The 22580-nt window shown below is 39.3% G+C and overlaps 1 protein-coding gene across 1 annotated transcript in view; it reads right to left on the bottom strand.

Moving 5' to 3' along the window:
* The window catches only part of LOC117536539 (RING finger protein 17-like), a 47671-nt gene extending 25470 nt beyond the window's left edge, over window positions 1-22201 (bottom strand). The window contains 20 exon segments of the mRNA XM_034201444.1: window positions 1224-1341; window positions 1467-1582; window positions 2919-3081; window positions 3304-3430; window positions 4601-4788; window positions 5641-5782; window positions 7082-7253; window positions 10687-10845; window positions 10992-11075; window positions 11187-11470; window positions 13940-14014; window positions 16355-16431; window positions 16614-16690; window positions 16693-16781; window positions 16937-17040; window positions 17150-17239; window positions 17348-17426; window positions 17529-17623; window positions 20860-20972; window positions 22010-22201. Coding sequence (XP_034057335.1) covers window positions 1224-1341; window positions 1467-1582; window positions 2919-3081; window positions 3304-3430; window positions 4601-4788; window positions 5641-5782; window positions 7082-7253; window positions 10687-10845; window positions 10992-11075; window positions 11187-11470; window positions 13940-14014; window positions 16355-16431; window positions 16614-16690; window positions 16693-16781; window positions 16937-17040; window positions 17150-17239; window positions 17348-17426; window positions 17529-17623; window positions 20860-20972; window positions 22010-22079 — 2422 coding nt within the window. The 5' untranslated portion in view covers window positions 22080-22201.
* Window positions 22202-22580: the final 379 nt, after the last annotated feature.

Consider the following 22580-nt stretch of genomic DNA (forward strand, 5'->3'; position numbering starts at 1 on the left):
TAATAAGATATAAAGATCCAACTATAATTTTATATTTTATTATGGATTACACATGAACAAAAGTGCTTGTAAGATACTGTGAATTAATGTGGCCTAATTAAAACTAGCAGGCCTTCTTCCCTGAGTAGTAGATTTTTAAATTCAAATTTCTTTAAGGAAAGTATATGAATTAACTACTATTTCTACTGCAGGTTGCAAACCACACATCACTTTACCATTCCTATTCCACACTAGCTTATCAATGACTTGTGTGTGCTTGCTTTCCCTCGCAGATCTTCTCAAAGCGGGGCTGTTGTTTTGAGACTGCCTCTCAGTTCATTCTCAATGTTCAGCTTTGATCTGTATCTCGTTTTGATGGCAGCAAGAAAAGCCCATCTCACACAAGTAGGATGTTGCAAAAGGCAGCATTATGCCCACAGCTCTCTGACCAATGAGATATTTTCGAGCAGTGTTTGTTTACAATTGAATAATAAGAATAATACATTTGATTTATATAGCACACTTTAAAAACAACGTCATCTCTCAAGGTGCTTCACAAAGCTAAAAGGAGATAATAATAAAATCTTCCCGCGACCCCCCTGCAGTACCTCCGCGACCCAGTTTGAAAACCACTGGATTAACCACTGGATTAACCTTCAGCAGCACTTTTATCGTTTTAATGCCATTGAACACAACTTTTGATCAGAAAGACATTTCTCCCGTGTTTGCTCCGTAATGCTACGTGGTGTGATGTCTGGTTTTGCTTCCCATGTCGCGAGTTCTGATCACTCAATGATACGAATATGTGTGGAATCTCAGCTTGCTAATCGATATCTTGTCTGTGCAGATCCGATAAGTAATAAGGGTATTTTACCGTGAGTTCTGTGCTAAGTGCGGTAGCATTTTTTCGCTCAGGGCTAATCCAGAGCCTTTGTTATTACCCTTTTGTTTCGTTTAGCTAATTTAGTTAATATTATCTGAAAGCTGAGTTTCTTCCCGTTAAGTGGATATGACACATTCATAGTTTATTAAATGTTAAGAAGCCCTCAGACGCTGTTTCTTGCGCAAGATGTTGCGTTTGCCCCCTGTGGAATTGAAGGCCACAGTGGAGGATTCACAATAAACATAAATTAAGCTCCTCAATTATGGTTTTTGTCTTATTTGTTGGCAACCTGAACAAGTCCAAAACATTTGATAAAGTCAAAGATTTGATAGCAAATAGATTTCTGGCTTGCAGACCGTACCTGTAGCCACGATAATGACCAGTTTATCTAGAGCCAGGCTGACGAATCTGTTGCAGCAGGTCTCACTCCAGGTGTTTCCATCCAGAGGAATTATTTCTGACAGACAGCAGTGGATTGCCTGGAAAGCAGAAAAAACACTTCCTGAAAAAGTCTTATATTTAAAGCACCCATAGATAATGTTGTTTTCTTATCACAAAAGCGTAAAAATATGTATTAGTGGATCAGTCAAATCTTTGTTCTCACCATGGAAGGAAGGGCAAAGAACTCGTCCTTGATCTTCCTCAAGTCGCTCACTGTCAGAATCTTTTTAATGCCGAAGTCGACATACTGCACCTCCACTTTCTTGCCCGCCGGATTACCTACACACACACACACACACACAAAACATCGCTGTTACTTTATCGCCGATTGAAAGACTGTGCACTCAAGGAAAAATACTCACGAGTTTTGGCCTGAAAGAAACAAGGATCATAAGAGAAACTAGAATGTTTGATTCGGCAGCTGAGTTTACGGATGTACAGTGGGGCAAAAAAGTATTTAGCCAAGTCACCAATTGTGTAAGTTCTCCCACTTAAAAAGATGAGGCCTGTAATTTCCATCCTAGGTACACTTCAACTATGAGAGACAGAATGGAAAGAATCCAGGAAATCACATTGTAGGATTTTTAATGAATGAATTTGTAAATTCCTCGGTAAAATAAGTATTTGGTCACCTACAAACAAACACGATTTGAGGCCTCTCATCTTTTTAAGTGGGAGAACTTGCACAATTGGTGGCTGACTAAATGCTTTTTTGCCCCACTGTATATGTGCATGCTACAAACAAGGGCTGCTCAATTAATCGTATTTTAATCGCGATTACGGCTTGCAACTATTACGAAAACAACGTAATCTAAATAAAACGATTATTTTTTGATTATCATTATTACTTTTTTTTTGGTTTTTCAGTTGAATTATACTTAAAGTTCAGGTAATCAACTGTTCAAATGTTTTTTTCTCCAATAAATGGATGTTTTCAAAGTCAATGAATAATAGCATTTAATAATCGCAATTACAATTATTGACCAATAATCGAGATTATGATTTTTGCCATAATCGAGCAGCTCTACTACAAACTGACTGACTTTAATAGTATAGTTATTATTCAATGAGTATTTCACTTTTCTTATTTGTGTTCAATCTGTTTTTATGGTCATATTTTACCTAATTGTATTGTGTTCAAAAGTTGTTTATTTGTGTACACACACACACACGATAATCGATAAATTCACTTATCGTACGATAAATAAAAATGGACTCGTGCAGTGTAGCATCCAAATTAATAATATAGCGACAAGCAGGAGACAACGTGTGACTTACTCGAGGGGAATTTAAAGTTAAATGGAATTGGTTACAAAACTACACATCTCCGGTGTGGCAGTATTTTGGATTCAGGCCAAATGAACGAGGCGAACCTACGGATTTGAATGAGCCAGTATGTCGCATTTGTTTAAAAAAAGGTAGCGACAAAAGCTAGCAATACCACAAATCTTAAACTGCACGAGAGCCCCCACCTTCCCGACATTTTGCAATCATAGATGCATTTGCCCGACAATGCAAACATGTTGGTGTTCCTAGCTCGAAATCATTCCCAGGAAAATGTATCGTCCAACTAAATTAATTATCGCGACAGGCGCCCCCCCACACACACCCTCACCTATGATCTGAGCTCTGTACCACAGCTTGCCCTTGAACCGGGCGACGCAGGCCTGCTCCATCACAGGACAGTAGATGTTGAAGTCTTCATCTCCAGCCATCATCGTCGCATTGTAACAATCCTGAAGCTTTGCAAAGAGCAGCAAAGACTCCATGTTCTCAACCTGGAGGGGGGGGGGGGGGCAAAGAGAGAGTGTGACAACAGAGAAAATTAAATGTACAAAATATAGTGACAATAAAAAAGGAAACAATCTAATTATTTTTAGGAAGATGCTGAACGTGAAAACTGCTCTTCACAGTACATTTGCTCTCTAGTTAATCTGAATGATATCCCTGACATCTGTGCCCTGTTGGTATAAAGTGCATGTGAGCGTCTTTACAACCACCTGAATGTAGAAGTCAGTGGGGGTGTTGATGTGGGACACAACAGCATTGACCTCTGTGTTGACCTTGGGATAATCAGGAGGGTAGAACAGCAGCGTCCTCATGCCCAAATTCACTGGAGCATAATACCTGAGGGCAGTTTTTGGAGAGAGGGCTAAAGTTAGGACCTGGACGAACACAATGGGTTTATTTCCCATATTTTCTTTTTACAAGATGCTTCATTTAAAAACATCTATAGAAGTAGGAATATTTGTAGGCCTCCATCACCCTAAAACATTTTTTACATCTTTAACAAAACCCTAACAATCAGAAAATGCTTCTAATGGAGAACGGAAGAAAAATACAAAATACAATTATTTATTTTTTTGACATTTGAGAAATTAGCTATAATATAATACAAGAAATATATATTATAGTGATTTACATCTACTTGATCCGCAGGCCAAGTCAAACCTGCTGTATGGTCCATTTCTTGGATTTTGGAAACAATTATTTTTACCTAATTTCAATATATTTAGATTTTTGGACTCAACAAAAGTGAAGTTATTGAGTTGGAAATAATGCTGCACAGCCACCACTGGAATCTCATTCTTGGAATATTATAATACTCATACATTTAGGCTAATCTTAATCTGCAAAAATATGTGTTTGAAGACAGCGTTTCCGCCAGGGGGGCGTCTTGCCGTCATTTGGCGTCCAAAAAAAAAATCAAAAATCGAGACAAGATCGAGAGTTTTTATCGCTTGAAATGACGAAAAAGAAAAAGGACAAGGACATCCCTCTGTTGGAGGGGCAAAGGAGTCTGGTGGGATTATTTTCGCCGCCAGCAAAGCGTGTTCCTGTGACGGAAAGTGTACTGCCGGCGAGCCTTGGCGGGGGGTGCTAGTGGAGCACGCGCGTGACCTGCAAGCGCTGGAGCCTCGCAGCGGCGAAACTGAGGCTCCGTGGTAAACTGTGGTAACATGAAGAGCCGTTTGGGACCCGAAAGAGCCGGCTCTTCTTAGTGAGCCAAGCCAAATTCCCATCACTAATACGTAAAGAGATAGTATCTATAACTTATGGGATGGCTCAATTCAAAATTCAAGTCACGTGACGTCCCCCCCCTGGGGTGGACGCCCTCTCAGCCCTGGTCTGGCGGAAACACTGTTTGAAGAGGAGGAACAGACATTTGCACGTGAGAATTGAAATGTCTGTTATGAATACAGGCTTTAACTATTTGGTAGAGCTCTAATATATTGCATCAAATCAAATAAATACTTTTGTGAAAATCACTTTTTTCGTGGTAATTAGCACGTGTACCTGGCCACTTCGTTGAGGACGAGGTACTCTCTGACGGAGATGGGATTGCCACTGGACTGATTGACGGGAACTTTATTCAGGTCCACCAGCAGAGTGTCTCTGTCCTGACCCATATGTCTCATATCCACCGCTGCAGAGCCCACCATACGGCTGAATTTCACCTGAGCATTTTTTCCCCAGCCCTTTGTCTGAACAAACAAAAACAGACAAAGTGTAAACACACCTACTGCTGCTTTTTTGGTAAAACCCCACAATATTAACAACATAAACACATTATGAAGCTGAAGGGAAAACACAAACCAGAATAGTGACTTTGGGTAACATGAGTGTATCCTGCAGCACTCTTAATTCCCTGGTAACATTAGTATCAATCTTTATTATCTTATTATCACAATTGTCAAAATAAACATTAGTAAACATGTGCAAGTTCTCTTCAGCTCAGTCTGTTATCTCGGAGGTTGTTGTCTCTACTTTTTAAAAACTTTTTATTATTATCAGGAACGACAATACAAACAAAAGTAGTGTCAGAGATCAAATAATGATCTATACATAATGTAACTAAGGTCAGGGTTCGCTGTGACTTAGTGAAGGGTCTTGGAGGCAGTCCACTTGAACTGTTTCTTTTCGAATTCTGGTGGTTTCATTCTGAGCACATGGGTGAGTCTTTCCATATGGAGTATTGCTCTAACCACTTCCAACCAGTCATTGGCTGTAGGGGGTTCCTCCTGTAGCCATTTCCTGGTGATTGCTTTTTTCGTTGATGCCATCAGTATACGAACAAGATATTGCTCTCCGTATTGGACAATGCTCCTTGTGAGGTTTCCTAAATAAAAGTACTTCAAAAGTGTTCGGGACCTCATATCCCAAAATCCGCTTGAGCACAGTCCATACATCAATTATCTCTGCTTTTTGAATGTTATTTCAAATGTTTGAAACTGAAATGGACAGCATATGATAAAGCATTTATCCTTGTCCTCACCAGGGAAGGACATTATTACAAAAACAGATTGTGTATTTAATAAAGTCTCAGTGGTTCTTACCAGGTCATAGGGGACCAGGTCCTTGAGGGAACATCTGATGGCCTGAGGAGCGAAGTTACTCAGCACCCGATTCACCCCCTCATACACCTTCCTCAGCTGGGTGTTCACCTCCTGCAGGGAAGACTCAGTGCTCCCCTCCTCCCTGAAACGGAGACGAGAGGAAGAATTAGTAAAGAAAATTACTGCATAACACATACCTTGAATACTGAGAAAAGGCATTGAAAAAAAACCAGTCCAAATAAATTGATGGAATAGTTTAAATAAATAAAAGCAAAACAGAAATGCTAAAATAATCGTTTAATGTCATTATGCATGTACAATGAGAAATAAATGCTTCTCCCTTTCAAAAAGGTGCCATCAAAACAAAAAACATCACAACATAAGACAACAAATACACGCAGCATACATACTTAGGAATAAGGAATAAAGTGCAGTAATTATTTCCAGGGGTATCATCATGTGAAACACCAGGAGCAATAATTAGTGTTTGGTTCGAGTGAAATCAATAGAGTTGAGAGCTTACTCCACCAGGCACAAAAAAAATTCGGGCTGGAAAAATAGGGAGTGCCAAGCTACATTTAGGCCCAATCCCAAATCACCCCCTCGACCCTACCCCTCCGTCTGTAGCCACACTCGCAGCTGAATGAAGTTCCCTCCATTAAGGGTATAAATACAGCAGCAAGCTTTGGGCCGGCCTCCCCTCTCTCCGGCAGAAACAGGAAAAGCCGTAACTGAATGTAACAACGGTTTCAAATCAGCATCTCTTAGACAAAAAGTGTAAATTAATAACTCAAATAAAACTCCAAACATCTTTAATTGTGTTACTTTTTTTGTAAAGCTCTTTTAGTTTTAAACCTGATGTTTATAAGCTTCTTAGTTTTTGCAACAGTCTGTAAATATACACAACTTTATAATAAAATGCACACATTTACCTTTTTCTAGACTAAAACATGTACGATCCTAAGTTAAAACATATGAGGTTATCATGAGGTTGTTAACATCGCAGTTTATCAGTGGATGTTTGCTGGAACTACCTGACGGACACACACAGCGTTGAGACCGGTCAGGTAGAGACCGGTCTCCAGTCAGCACCGCTGCAGACTTGATACTTGATAGCCCACTCCCCCTCCACACCGCTCCACACTCGTTGGTTTTGGAACAGCACTTAATATGGCGGACCCTCCGCGCGAACGGAGAGGTAGTGCGTAGGGGTAGGGTGTAGGGGGCGGTTTGGGATTGGGCCTTAGTTTTTCTGTCTAGTGCTTCAGAGAGGTTGTGGTCAAACTTGATTGCGGCAGTAAATGGAATTTAGACTATGATTTAACGAGAAACACAACTTTTGTGTAAGCCAAAACAGATACATTTTTACACTATATAATGACTTCTGTCGCTGCCTGAGGAAACACAGGTGCCTTATGTCCACCATGAGTGTGTGTAGTACCTCTGTATGGGGAGGCGTATGTTGAGGCCAGAGTCGAGGAAGAAGACTCGGACACTGGCCAGTTGAGTGACTGGACAATCTTTCCCTGCATCAACACGTCCGATCTGCAGGACTGAAACCACACAGGCCCGACACCACAGACCCTCCTTCGACTTCACAAAGATCAAGGAGCCTGGAGAGGAGCGGAGAGACAAAAAGCTGAATCACAAGCACTGTCAGTTTTACTCCACTGTGAGAGGATGAGGGGGGGGTGTGATGTATTCTCTACATCAGTGCCAGTGGTCCGTGAGTATATTGGTAACATTTGAAATTAATTAAAGTTTTCCACACTCTCGCGCGACTATTTCCGCAATGGAGCGAGCTTAAGTTTAACTTTCAATTGCATCATATAGCCCAGCGCAACACCTTCATCACACATGTTGTTCTTTGTACCAGTTTCAGGCGATTTGTAATCTGTTCTAGAAAAACGATGTGTTTTTGGATATTTGTGGAGTTAGGTGGTCCGCGAGTGTTTTTTTATTGGTTAAGTGGTCCTTGGTATGAAAAAGTTTGAGAAACACTGCTCTAGATAATTACGAGGGTCTCATATCTATTATTATGTCATATATTAATATATCAAGTGCTCACAGTTACAATTATTAATGTATCATCATAAAGGGGTGTACCTAGTATACTTTTTGTTTGAGTTACTCAACTATAATTAAGTGAAGATACTGCCTGTAACCTTACACCTTCATTGGTACATGGAAAATGCTTAAACTTGAAATTATAACTTGATATTTATTTTACATAATCTTTTTTAAGGCGAGGCACTACAGGTGAATAAGGTACTTTTTTTAATTTAAAGATATCAGCTAGAAATGTCTCCAGTTAATTACTTACATTAAGACAATTGTTTTTTGTATTACAAGTTTTCTGAAATAGCATGTTTAAATATGCAAATGAGCCATTATCTCATTAAATATGCGCATATTTTAACACATTTCAGGAACACAATTCTGAACATTGGATAAAGCCAGGTTCAAAATTCTTGTTTCATTTTGTAGTCACATTAGAATCCAAGGCTTTTACAGAAGGGACTTTGAATATCTCTTTTTATCACTCCATAAATCAGAAAATACAGTCAACAGCCCTAAAATATCAATTTTCGCCATGTTTTTAGTAGGGATGCTCCGATCGATCGGTCACCGATTGAGATCGGCCGATACTCACTCTCTACCGATCGATCGGTGCTCTCTAAACATGCCGATCGCGAGAGCCGATCGCATGACTTAAAATACATGACACTTTTCTCTGAAAAAAAAAAAACAAGCTCGCCAAAATGGCAGTATTTTAAGGTGTCCAAAAAGGACAGTAAAATAGCGGCATGCAACGTGAGTGAAGCAGAAATCCTGCAGCTCCACCCGCTGTGACGGACCGGTGAGCGGAGCAACACACACACACTAAGAGTTAGACCTTATGCACTTAGCTATTTGATCTACCTCTGGAACAAGCTAAACTAGTTGTAAATATATTTATTCTTCACTGTCGGGTCACTCATTACTGGATCAGTGAGCTGCATGAGATACTGACAGGCTGTCAGGAGAGAGAGAGGGAGTGCTTCCGCTCATTTCTCCCGTGTTATTATCCAAAGTGAATGTAAACTTAAATAATTTACATAATTTGAATGTAATAATTAAGTTGATTGTTGTTTGTGGAAGCTCCAGTGAATGAGCCCCATTAACTGAGTTTTAAATCTTCCATTTAGGCCCCGCCCACTCGGATCGGCCGATACTGATTCCGGCCCCAAAATTGGCGATCGGAGCATCCCTAGTTTTTAGGTATAAAATGTTATATAATTCAGGCTATGGATGATATATGAACAAACCCTTCAGTAAAAGCCTTCAGAATATTGATAGGAATATAACTGGAAGGTTTGGTGTATGGTTTGGCCTGGCCGATTATCGGGGCCGATATTCCGCATTTGACCGATTATCGGTATCAGCCTTTTTTTATTTTATCAAATTGCCGATAACACTTTGGCTCTGATGCGGCCGTTTCTCTGGCTGCAGTCACCACTCTCTATACACGAGCAATGTCCCGCCCACAGCGCTATCTGATAGGCTATTACTGAAGTGTCAATCAACACTGAAGATTTTCCGGGCGGGAGCCAGCCAGAGGCGGGACCTTCTCAGATTACAGGCAGGTGCGAGGAACGCAGACGCAGACAGAGGCAAGCAGCAGCACTGAGTGTTAAAACGAAGCTCAATAAAACATCCCAATCCCCTAAGCTGAAGTTGCAAAAACACCACGATCTTATGATCCAATTCTATCAGTTTCCCAGTTACACAGGGACGCGGGAAGTTAGTCAGAGTTGGGGGTGCGTGCAGCGTCTCGCAGCGGAGTAACTGTGGTGCGGGGGGGGCTGCGAGTGGAGCCTCGCAGTTTTTCAGGTTGATATGTGAAGCTCATTAGCTAGCCAACATGTATCTAGCAAATGTTTAGCAAAATATTAGAAGTGAGGCTACTAGACTAACGTTAGGTCTACTGTAATAGCCTCACTTTTAATATTTTGCAAAACATTAGCTAGCACTAGTGTTTTGCAGTTGCTAGAAGCTTATTGGGATGTTATGCTAGATAGACAGGCATTGTTTTGATATAATAAATTAAGCATTGTTAGTTAAGCCTGCAGCCCCACTTCTTGTCTCTCTCTAACTCATTGCAGATGGCTGCACTAAAGAAAAGGGCACAGAGAGGAAACCAGTTGTAAGATGTTTAAAAGTTCATTAAACATAATATATGCTTAAATGCATTTCAAAGAAGTTGTGTTGGAGTTTTGTTATTCTACATTTTGACACCAATATTTTCTGATTTTACTGCAAATGTATATCGGTTCCAAATATCGGTTATCGGTCTCCTTGATTACTAATAATCGGTATCGGCCTTGAAAAAGCCATATCGGTCGATCCCTAGTACGTGCTACTGAAGTGGACATTTCGGACTCAGAGTAGGAGAAAAAACTCATTTTGAGAAAACGACCTTTAAAGATTGCTGTGAGGCGCTAGCTAAACCCTCTGTTCTTTGGATGACAGCTTGCGCATCGACGCACTCCGTGAAGGTATTTCATGGTCATTTGTTTTTTGTATAACCTTGCTTTGTGCAAGTGACAATTGTTTTAATCTTCTCTGTGTTTTAGCACACCACGTGACGCATCTGAACGAATCACGTTAACACCAGCCAATGAGATTTCATTTCTTGGTTTAAGACCCCTTTGTGCTTTCACGATTGGTTGCTGATAAAGGAAATGACCATATTTGGATCAGATGAGATTGTGCAGGAGAGACGGACCTTAACGAACGATATCTCTGTTTACATGGTGCAAACAGTGGTCGCGGTACTTTATGTTACGTTAGAATGCTAACTTTTGGTGAATTTAGGAGAAATCTACTGACGCAAATAGACAAACTATAGTAAAATAAACACCTAAATGTGTACTTTGTACGTTTTCCTTCCAAAAGCCTGAAAGAAAACATGTTATGGAATCAAAATACCACAAAATCTCAAAATTGACCAGTGCATGAAAAACGATGTTATTGCCTGCCGTGTTAAGGACACAAAACACACACCATTCTCCACTTTGTCACTGGAAGTAAAGTGGCAACTGTCTCTGCTGCAGAAGATGTTTATCTTCTCTGAGAGGTTCTCACTTTCGCTGTTCTCCGCCTCGTAGCGGACGTAGAAGTGACTTGGATTCACAATGTGGGTTACAATCACCATCTGGAGGACTAGGAGAGAGGAGAACCAGAGAGGAAGGAAGGAACGGGGGAAGAGGAATCAAGAGGGTAGGTAGAGAAAAGACATTTAAAATCCAGGTCATTGGGTTACAGACATACAACATTAAAATAAATATACAACACTTGACTATCCCTACAATCTGCCTGATTGCCAAAAGACTGATTTATCTTTTTCCTTCTCCCTGCGTCACTAGCCAGCTCAGAGCCGGTGGCTCGGGGACCTGTAGCAAAATAGAAAGCATTGGCAAACATATTAAGGTTTCTCCTCTGCCTCAAATACAGTCAACTTCATGTTTTGATTTGATGTGACATTGATTAAATCAAAAACACACCATGTTGTTGTTCCTTGTACAGCTCCTCGATGATTACGTCTGGATCTCTAGAGTGTGACGTGTCGTTCTGGCGAGGACGGTTGGAACTGCCAAGGGGAATCGGAGAGGAGCCTCGGGATAACGGACTGCGAGATTTCGGGCTCTCCTGGTTTTGTTTTGGATGAGTGGGCAGGTCGTTGCCAGAGGGAAAGTTATAGTTTCTGTCCCTGCCCTCTGCACGCTGCAGTGAGGACTTCCTGTTGAAGCTGCTCGGCTCGTGGTGTTTGGGCGGCGGCTCAGACAACCTAAAAGATATATAATAATAATTCAAGTACATCCTTTCAAACAGAACTTTTTATTGAACATTCAACATTGCAAATTAAATGTGAAATAATATTCAAATATATAAATTATATATAATAAATAAAACAAATACATTTAATTATAACAAATTAATTAAAATCAAACACAAACAAAATCAATCAATTAAATAGACTCAGGCTGGAAAACAGAGCTCTCTCTCTCTCATATATATATAAATAAATAAATACATAAATATGAGCACACGTTGTCTCAAGCAAAAACACCTTCCTTAAAATAGCAGTCAAGTGTACAGTCCACTGTCCATACAAAGACCCAGATGCCTCAACAGGCCATATTCAAATCTGTATTTCAAAGATTTCGAGCTAGGAACACCAACATGTTTGCATTGTCGGGCAAATGCATCTTTGATCGCAAACTGTAGGGAAGGTGGGGGCTCTCCATCTCCAGCTGCCGTGTTTGCTCCCAGCTGGGAAAACGGAATGGGGTGGTTGTGTTTCAGGTGCAGTTTAAGGTTGGTCGTATTGCTAGTAGGGCTGCAACAAATGACTAATTTGATAATCGATTAATCTATCGATTAATGAAACGATTAATCGACTATTCGGACTATTACTGTATGCCTGGCACAATTTCTCAAACGCTCTTATTTAGCCATCAACTTTTAGATTTAGCTTGAGGTTGTTTTAGGCATGTGGAAACTAGCAATGAAGACAATCAAGATTAATACTTGATTCAAAAATACATATATTATTAAATTAACTAAACACATTTTGAACAAAACTAACATTGCTTTTTATTTAAATTAAATAAATAATATTTCACATCAAAAGAATCAACAGTGTTTTAACAAATCGTATTAAATAATGTGATGACAGAACTGTAAACATAATAGCTGAAACTTTAACCAAATAAAGAGTAACTCAGTTTCCTCTAATCATTAACCCAGGTTTGTATAATTGAGTTAACTCCGTGTGTTGCTGCTAGCATACATAACACCTGACGTGGAAACGTTACTCGTGGATGGGGCTACAGAGCTGCTAGAAAGACAGTCGAACCCGGTGCATTCCTCCGTCTGAATGTGGAGCACTTTTGCTAAATGTTTAGACAAACTGCTCGTGTTACCGCCCTCACATGCTAAACTCTTACTGCACTTTTGGCAACGAGCATCGAGACGGGTAAAGTTGAACCACACCTCGGAGCGCGTTCTTTCCGCCATCTCCGCAGTGTGTTGCTGCATGTAGCAGCCGCGTGTGTGTAAACTGCCCCGCCCCCGCGGACACAGACGGGGGAGAGAGGTCGCGTCTGGATTGGAAAGATCTAAAATACATCATAGAGGCATTTGTTTGTCTTTTTGCATTTTAGAAACTAGTTGGCGACACTAAGACTGCGATATAATGCTTTTGTAGCAATAATACATGACATATATTTTTTAAATGTCTCCATTACCGATAAAAAGACCAATAACGTTGGAGCTTAACGGCGCGTAAAACACACGTGATGACGTCACCAACGAATCGACGACTGAATTAGTTGGCAATTTGGTAATCGATTAAGTCGATTAGTTGTTGCACCCCTAATTGCTAGCTTTTGTCGCTACCTTTTTAAAACAAAATGCGACACACCGCCCGGCTCATTCAAGTCCGTAGGTTCGCCTCGTTGAAATATTCCCACACCGGAGATTTGGTGTTAGGTTTTGCAACCACTTTCATTTAACTTCAAATTTCCCTCGAGTAAGTCACACGTTGTCTCCTGCTTGTCTCTATATTATTAATTTGGCTGCTACACTGCTGCACGCGGAGTGTCCTGACCTGGCTGTGTCATGGGCTGTGTGTGAGCCCCGCCCCTCACAGCGCGCCGGGCTAAAATGCTGGTCACATCCTTATGTAAACAAACACGCATGTAAACGGCAATTTATCGAGCTCAGAAAAGTTATCGAGTCCATTTTTATTTATCGTACGATAAGTCAATTTATTGATTATCGCGACAGGCCTACATAACACACATTGACTTGACAAAAACTACAGGCAGCAGATGTAAGATTTTAAGTATTGCTTGGTGTAGTTTGTTCCTGTTCATCATTGTACAGAACCAAGAGCATCCCCCACACAGAGGGCTCCACATTGAACACAAGCAATGTAAACTTTTCTTGCTGGAGTTCATGTTTTTGTAACAATATGGGCCCTTTAAGATAGAAAAACTACAACAATAAGTTCAACAACAGTAACCTACAGTAGAAGCATGTATTTAACAACAATGTATGGTGACATCTGAAGTTGAATAGAAGAGAGAAACTCTCCTCATGGTCAACAGACTGGCAAAAACAAATGCTGTGTAATGATGCTCTTTGTTGAGGTTTACATTTCCTGTTCTTAGAAAAAGTAGAGCATTTGAGAGACTTTGAACCCTAACTGAGTCTTAAATAAATAACACATTCGAGATATTTAGGGACTCACAGCTTTGGGTCGCCGACTTCAATCGCCAGAGACAAAGCCAGACTCGGTTTCAGACCATCGATCTGGAAAACACTGCTACAAAACAAACATACATATAAATAAATAAAAACATTATAGGTCAAAGCCTGTCTCTTATTTTTGTTTGGCTTCATTTATATAAGAAAATAGCAGGGCAGAAACTGTTTCAAGTACATCCATATTTCAAATGTATCTTTTATTTTGATATTTAACACTATGTTGTTACCCTTTTACCTTGCTAATACAGCAGGACAACAACTGTTTTATACAGTACATTGTAATTGTTATTGCATTATTTGTATCATGTACATCAGGGCTATTCAATTAGTTTGGAACGGGGGCCGGTTGATGAAAATGATCCAAAGCAAGGGGCCGGGAAAAAGATGGCTTGAAATATGAGCAATCATATTAAGAGCTTCAGATGCAGTAAATACTACAACAGCATAGTGGAGTGCTTATATTGTGTTTAATTAAATCAAACAACATAGCCCCAAGGCCTTTATAGATCTAAATGGCAAGTTCAGAACTCGGGAGGCCTACATGTGAAGCTAATTTAACAATCAACATCATTTAATTTAGGTGAAATTATCTAATCATTCACACAGAGATGCAATAAATGACAGTTTGTCACTACAGTAGCTAGTACGTGGGTTCGAAAACCCAAGCCCGCCGAAGTTTTCAGGCAATGTCTTCCCCTCTATCTCTCAATGTAACACCCTCTCTAGAATAAAAAAGGCAAAAATAAAAGTAGATTACTTTTTAACATTATACTCAAAGGGCCAGTAAATATCACCACGGGGCCGGATTTGGCCCGCGGGCCGCCAATTGAATAGCCCTGATGTACATACTGTTGCAATGGTGAAATAACACATCAGGTCCAACTAGGGGTGGGCGATATGACGATATGCCTTTTCAGAGATATCATATTTATCGTGATAGTGCACCAGGGGTAGGATTTTCACACCGGCTGTGAAGCCCCGAAAATAATTGTACGTCGTACGGCCACCATGGCCTGCGTACCCCTGATACTGTTAAAATCTCGAAGTTGCTTTAAAAGCGTCAGAACAGTTGTTTCTGAACTGCGTTACGCTGACGAAATGCGAATATTCTCACCCTAACCGCTGGAGTTTCACCACGGCTGTCAGCTGTGTTTACTCCTGTCATTCAAACAGGACGCGCTGGAGAGGGGGCGGGGCTTATATCTATGTAAATACGGTGGTGGAAACCAACTATGACAAAATTAACCTATTTTACCGTGATTTAATTGTAATACACGTTTCAAAATGATGCCGAAGTAACTACATACTGATACCGGTTAGTAAAAACCAAGCTGTCTAGTCAGGATTCAGACAGTATTGCACTTCATTTATTGTCTTGGTTGATTCTGTTGGCTTATATTTTATTATATCAATAAGGTATTTATATTGTTTTTCCCTTTTGAAACAGATGTTCAGTTATGTTAAAGTCTTTGATTGCACTTCAAGTCTAAAGTTTACATTTTAATTGTTTGGCACTGACTTTTCCTCATTGATGTTTTACTTAGTTATGTTTTACTCTCCTTTTCATGTTTATTGATGAAAAGGTCACTGCTAGTGCTACCTAAAACAGAAAGTCAATCAATCAATGTTTATTTATATAGCCCAATATCACAAATGTTACATTTGTCTCAGTGGACTTCACAGTTTGTACAGAATATCAGTATGACAATACGACACCCTCTGTCCTTAGACCCTCTGTCCTTAGACCCTCTGTCCTTAGACCCTCACATCGTACAAGGAAACACTTCCGGAGAAAACCCACAGTTTAAAGGGGAACATGGGAGAAACCTCAGGGAGAGCAACAGAGGAGGGATCCCTCTCCCAGGACGGACAGACGTGCAATAGATGCCGTGTGTAAATTGAAAAGATAATACATTTGCAACATAGGTAGTCCAAATGTTTGGAAATGCATGTGTGTATAATAGGAAGATGAATTTGTATACTGAGAAACTGCCTTGAATATTTTATTTTATTCAGCAAGAGAGTGCACTTTGCTTGGTGAATAAACCAGTGTTAACGTTTGTTGTGTAGGGTGTAGGCGTACCTACTTGAACACTGAGGAAGCCATATCAAAATTCCTGTTGAATTGTTCATTCAGGGATTCATTGCAGAATTAAAACCAGCTTGAAATGGTATTTTGGTCTGTTACTCCTTTTTATTTTAGTTTGTGTTACCTTGTAGGTGGTTGTACTGTTAAGTAACTTGAAAAATAACCATAATAACCGACATGAAAAAATATCGTGATAAATATCGTCTATCGTGATACTGCTTGAAAAACATCGTGATATTATATTTTTCAATATCGCCCACCCCTAGGTCCAACATAAAACAAACAAACATCAGGCATAAAATGACCAACCTCAATCCAGAGCCCAGAGTAATGCATTTAACATTGAAGGACTGCTCATCCACTGGGGCCTGCAATGTCTCCAGAACCTGTCAAACACAACAAGCGGCTTATTAAAAAGCTGTATTTTCAAATCAATTTGCTTAAATGCATTTCTTTAATGGGGAAATTGTGGGAAGGGGAACGTAAAGGCTGCATTAGACTTAACGTGCATTTACAGTAGTCGTTGGCATCTGCCCTTACATTGTATGCTTAATTGACATGTTCATACCTTATCCAGGGTGCAGTACTGCTCCAGAAAGGGGACACGGCGTACTTCTCTGGCCATTTGCATGGCAATCTCCAGGCCTTCATCTTCTTCTGGACGCGGCACAATTCTGCTCTACCGGTGGAGAATCGAGCGTTTAATTTCGTCAGCTCACTCATCTGCTCATCCTTCCTGTTGACAGAGAAATCACATGCTTCTGTTATCCTTAGAACAAATCTGATATGTAAGATTAACAAGATAAAGTAAACAATCTGAAGAGACAAAAAAGTGTATGTTTACAGATTTCATATGAATTGTTTCCTGAAGAAAACAGATAACATCCATACCACTTCTGAATAGCTTGTGAAGCCTTGTCTGCAGCTTGCGTGATCTCAGACTCCAGCCGAGCTCTGTCCCTCTTCACCTGATCTGTCAGACCAGTCTTAAGAGTCTGCAGAGATGAAACAGTCAAAGAATATAGTTTTTGTTAATTACTTATTCGATTCAAAATGTCAATAACAATGTCTAAAATCAAGCCCTACATTGTGTGTGAAGTTTACCTCATTGATTTTGTCAAGAAGAGCATGATTTTCTGCAGCCTGGACCAACGCCACATCCACCGCCGTTCTAATCTTCTCAATATCAGTTAACTGAAATAAAGCACACAAACAGGGAGTTATTTTATATTTTTTTATTTCATTTCCACCTAGAAACTCCTGGGTTCACACCATAGACTGTAAAGGTTCACATCAATCTACCTGCTCAACATCCTCGGTATTGGTGTTAATGTCCTTCAATGGTGATGATTCGTCCTTTTTGCGATAACTTGATCTGCTGCTGTTCAGGAGAATAAGACAACAAAACAGTTAGGTTAGGAGCTAATATCTTTAAAAAACTATAATACTACAGGTAATTTGAAAATGTATAACAGCATTTTACCTTTTCCGATTAAGTTTAGAGGTGTAGATGAGGCCAATGATTCCGCTATCTCCCTGCAGGCCAAACACCCCACCTTCAGGAAGGGTGGAGTCCACCTGCAGAAAGTGAACTTTATGTATTTATTGACATCTCATACCAGCTTTGCATCCTTGAACTGATGCTTCAGTATCCTTATGACAGTACCACAGCCTGGAGTTGTACAGTAATACACGTTGCACCTCCTGTTTTACACAAACATTTCGGTTCGGTACGTACCTCGGTTTTTAGGTCAAGGTTCGGTACGTTTTCGGTAAAGCAGAAAAAATGAATTTTTTTTTTTTTTTTAATTATTAAACTGTGAATAATGTATTCACTCAAATAAATACAAAATATAATAAAATAAACATTAAGGTGCAGCATTTAGACGAACTGAAATAATCTGTATTTGAACTTTACTGTACTAGTACTCACAAAACATAAAATATTTATTTTGGGTTTTTAAATTATTAGTAAACTGTGAATATTCACTCAAATAAATACAAAATATAATAAAATAAACATTAAGGTGCAGCATTTAGACCAACTGAAATAATCTGTACTTGAACTGTACTGTACTAGCACTCACCTAAGCAGCCAGCTTGACATTAAGACTTGCTTGTCATTGTATTTTCATGTTTTTTTTAACAAGTGTACCGAACCGAAGGGCCCATACTGAATATTCGGTACGAATACGTATACCGTTACACTAGGGCTGTGCAATTAATCGTATTTTAATCGCGATTACGATTATGGCTTGCGACGATTAGGAAAACAGCATAATTGACAAAATACGATTATTTTGCTGGGTGCGCTTCGCCCCTCCCTAAAAGCCCACTCGGCCACGTGGGAGTGACATGTGTTGTGAGTGTTCAGCGCAAGCGAAGATGTCAGAACAAGAGCAGCAACTAGTTAAAAAGAAGGGTCGCGGGGAGATTCCCAGTCGATCGCGAGATGTGTCTAAAAATAGAACAACAATATTCTGTTTTATCGTTAATGTCCTGTAACATAATGTTCCCGTGCCAGAATAATGCACTTGAACGCATCAAAGCTTTGTGATTGGCCGGCCTCACCCCATGTGTCCGGGCGTGACTGGTGAGCAGTGCACTAGTTCGCTGACGTTGTCCGTGTCAACAGCATGGATGGTCAACAGGAGTGACAGTCCGCACACACACAAGACCGCAATTATGGCAGAAGCAAAAAAGCCCAAGATATATAATTTTCACTCCGAGTGGGAGGATCATTATTTTTGTATCTATTCCAATTCAAAGTCCATCTGTCTCATCTGCAATGCGAGCGTGGCTTTATCGAAGAAGGGTAATTTAGGAGCGGCATTTCAAAACAGTGCACAAACGCTACGAGACGGAATTCCCTCCTAATTCTGCCCTACGCTCCAAAAGGGGAGGGGCCTGAAAGGACAGCTAAATGCACAGCAGTCCATTTTCACCAGGCCCCAACAACAAGAGCAAGGCTGCTACCAGAGCATCTTATCGTGTCAGTCACGTTCTTGCGAAACACATGAAGTCTTTCGAAGACGGCGAAGTTATGAAAGAAGCTTTCCTGGAGGCTGCGACGCGCTTTTGTGGGACAGTAAAAATAACCGCAGCATTTCAACAGGTTTTTGATATAATAAAAACTCAATTTAGATACCGTTATTAATCTGCTGTAAGTTTTAGTTTGTTTGAATTTATTCATTATAATTATTGTACAAAATGGTATAAAAATGCAAACATTAAGATCTGTTCTGTTTAAATTGATTATAGTCTATCAGTTCAGAAACTAGTGTTGCTTGCATCCTATTTTAAAGGCATTTCTTTTATAAAATGCAACAAAAAATGGGTTTGATTCTATTAATGTTGTCTTTTTTATTGCACTGTTGCTGCAGCAGATTACTGTGTAGCTTCAGATCTGAGTTGTCTTATTAGTAAGCCTAATTTATACTTTTGTAGCAACACTATTTTTATATAATGGCAAAGAAAGGGTTCTTCAGAGTCTTTTCTTTTTTTCCTGTGTCATATGTGGCAGCACTGCCACAAGTTCCTCTTCAGAGAGGGTCTTCAGTACAGGTGGCAATATTGTCACCTGCCTGCGCTCATCTCTGAAACCAGACCATGTAAACAGGCTGTTGTTTCTTGCGAACAATCTTAAGAGATGACATGAGCAGCCCTACCAGCATTTGCCATGGTGGCCTAAACATTTTATTTGGTCTTAAATTGTAGTTCAACATTTATTTCCTGTTACTTCTGGACCATGACGGTTGGCCAGCCTTCAACGTTTAACTGAGTGGAATATGTTGAATATGTTTTACCAAAATGTTGGCTATATGTTAAGGAGTTTTCAGTAGGTTGTGACAGTGCACTGCAACATATTTGATTTCATTTATTTGGGTCTAATTTATTTTTATTTATCATATTAATAATATATGTTTAGTATGGTTTTGGAAGTGCGCTCCAACACATTTATTGATCTTGTTTATTGGTAAAATATTATTTGTTTTAAAGTTCAATAAATGGTCAATGAATAATCGTCAAAATAATCGTGATATCAATTATTGACCAAATAATCGTGATTATGATTTTTGCCATAATCGCACAGCCCTACGTTACACCCTTACTTACATTGTGAACAAAAGTAACCAACGGGCCATGATTATTTATAGAGGGAATATGTGACATTTATTTGCTTCTTCGGCTTGTCAATTTTCTTTAATATATACCAAACCTCATTCTACAATGCTACACTTATTTTATGATATAATTACTGCTGCTATAATTATCCACCTGAATGTGTGCTTCTGTAAGTTGTAATATTTTATTATATATATATATATATATATATATATATATATATATATATATATAAATAATAGTGTTCTTTTTACCTGCCTACATCTATATCTGTATTTCCACATGTATATTTTCCACATATATTGTGTTTTTAAAAAAAAGAAAATGCTATTTTGTTTCTATTTCAGAAATATTTTTGGACTGTTTATTTCTTCTGTCTTAATTACTCTTATGTACATTGCCTTGTTTTGTATGCTACTGCAATGAAAAAAAACAAAATGAAAAAAAAGTTGGATCAATAAAGTACCGATCTATCTATCTATCTATACTTTGCGGTAACCATGTACATTTTCCATTTTAGGGATGAATAAAAGGAATTCTGATTAAGTGCTAGACTCACAAAACAAATTATTTACTATCAATTTGGTAGAGTTACAATAGCTACATTTTAAGGATGCAGGCAAAAATAGAAAATAAAGATTTTTCTGACTTTAGTTCAATTATGAGATGATTTGGTTGAGTCACTTTACCTTACAGTCGGGACATTTGATGACATCGTCACCTTGAATGGACAGCAGGCAGGATGTGCAGTAGATGTGGGAACATAAAAGCACACGAGGGAGGTTGCCTTCAACTTCGTCCTCTGAAAGAGGAAAACACACAAAGATAAACAGGAATAATGCAACTACAGTGTAAACTATTTATGCAAAATGCAATGCATTTTTATAAAAGGTGATATTACTAATGTGTGTTTATTGAATTGGCCCCTAGCCCCGTCATTTTGCAAAGCAATTTTGAATATTCCTGACATTAAACCAAAAACGTATTAGCAACTTTTTCTGCTTGCAAATAATAATGGGGAATATTTTACACGGAGTTCAAAGGTCAGGTTTCGAGTCGCACTGGATACTTAGGTTGTTTCCTACAAAAAATGTGTCCGTTGCGTTGCTATTGCTAACCATGTAAGCTATTGAGTTTCGGCCATGTGTTGAGGCTCTTTTGTACACCATATGAGCACGCTTTGCAGAAGGGACAAAATCTTCAATCGACAGATTTTATATGATACGTTACATTTAACACGCTTCAAAGACATAAATATACTCGTTATGAGACTTTCGAGCACCTGCAATTTGCACAATTGGCATTAGTTGCATTAATTAGCATGTATTATGCAGACACGAGCTACAAAATGGCGTGGCCGATTCGGACAACTTTGGTGTGTTTTTATAAATGTATATTGAGGATGCGTAATCAATTTCTGACATTTGTAGGATTAAAGAAGTCAGTTTTAACCAGAAAGTGGCCTTATTTGTACTTTTTTATTCGATTTTAAAGTCGATTGAAGTTGGTTTTAACGTTTTAAGGGACTCAAAGCTGCCATTTTGTATCCTTAAAATGTCGGAAATTGATTCAACACCCTTAATATTCCTCATAAATCACACCAAAACTGTCCAATTCGGCCATGCCATTTTTTTAGCTAATGTCACATATGCGTAATAGTGCTAAATTATCAAACTTTTCAACATTTCCAAAAAACTATTAGCTAGCTGGTCTTGCTAGCTAGCTAGTACTAGCTTCCTAGCTAGCAGACGAATTTAGGTATTTCAACTAGCTTACGTTATCGTAAAACACGATTTATGCGAGCTCTAAACTAAGAGAAAAGGACTGTAAACTTCCTACCGGGCAGAGTAAAGGCTTCTCCACATAGCGTGCACATCTCAGCGCTGGGGTTATCGCCTCTTTCCATCATTTTGTATTTAAAGTGTGGAGGGGTTTTCTTTCGTCTGAAAACCAGAAAGGTGCGGTCGTCGTTGTCACCTGCCCACGTGGTTCAGTGCGCTCGTCGTTGTCACCTGCCCACGTGGTTCAGGTGCGTTCAATGTCCCACCTTGAATAATGGAGAATAATTTGTTTTAATCAAAAAACATCAGTGTACATTATGCTTGTCCAGCCTATCAAACTCACAAATATAAACATTGAATACAATACACTTTACAATTCACATTAATTAATCTATTGAAATGCCATACATGTTTTTTGCTCAAATATAAATCTTCATCAATGTGCAGTGTTACTTTTAAATCTCGTGTGACATTATTTTTTGACCCCTTTTTGATCGACTGTCTTTAACCACGTAGGCTATTGTATAAGAGCTATAAGTTAGCTCGGCTGGCAATAACCAGTATACCAGCAAATTGTCTTAAAATAAAAGGCTAAAACATAATCTGCTAAACAGCTATTTTGATTGAAG

Source organism: Gymnodraco acuticeps, unplaced genomic scaffold (assembly GCF_902827175.1).
Source record: "Gymnodraco acuticeps unplaced genomic scaffold, fGymAcu1.1, whole genome shotgun sequence".
In the NCBI taxonomy this organism is placed as follows: Eukaryota; Metazoa; Chordata; class Actinopteri; order Perciformes; family Bathydraconidae; genus Gymnodraco; species Gymnodraco acuticeps.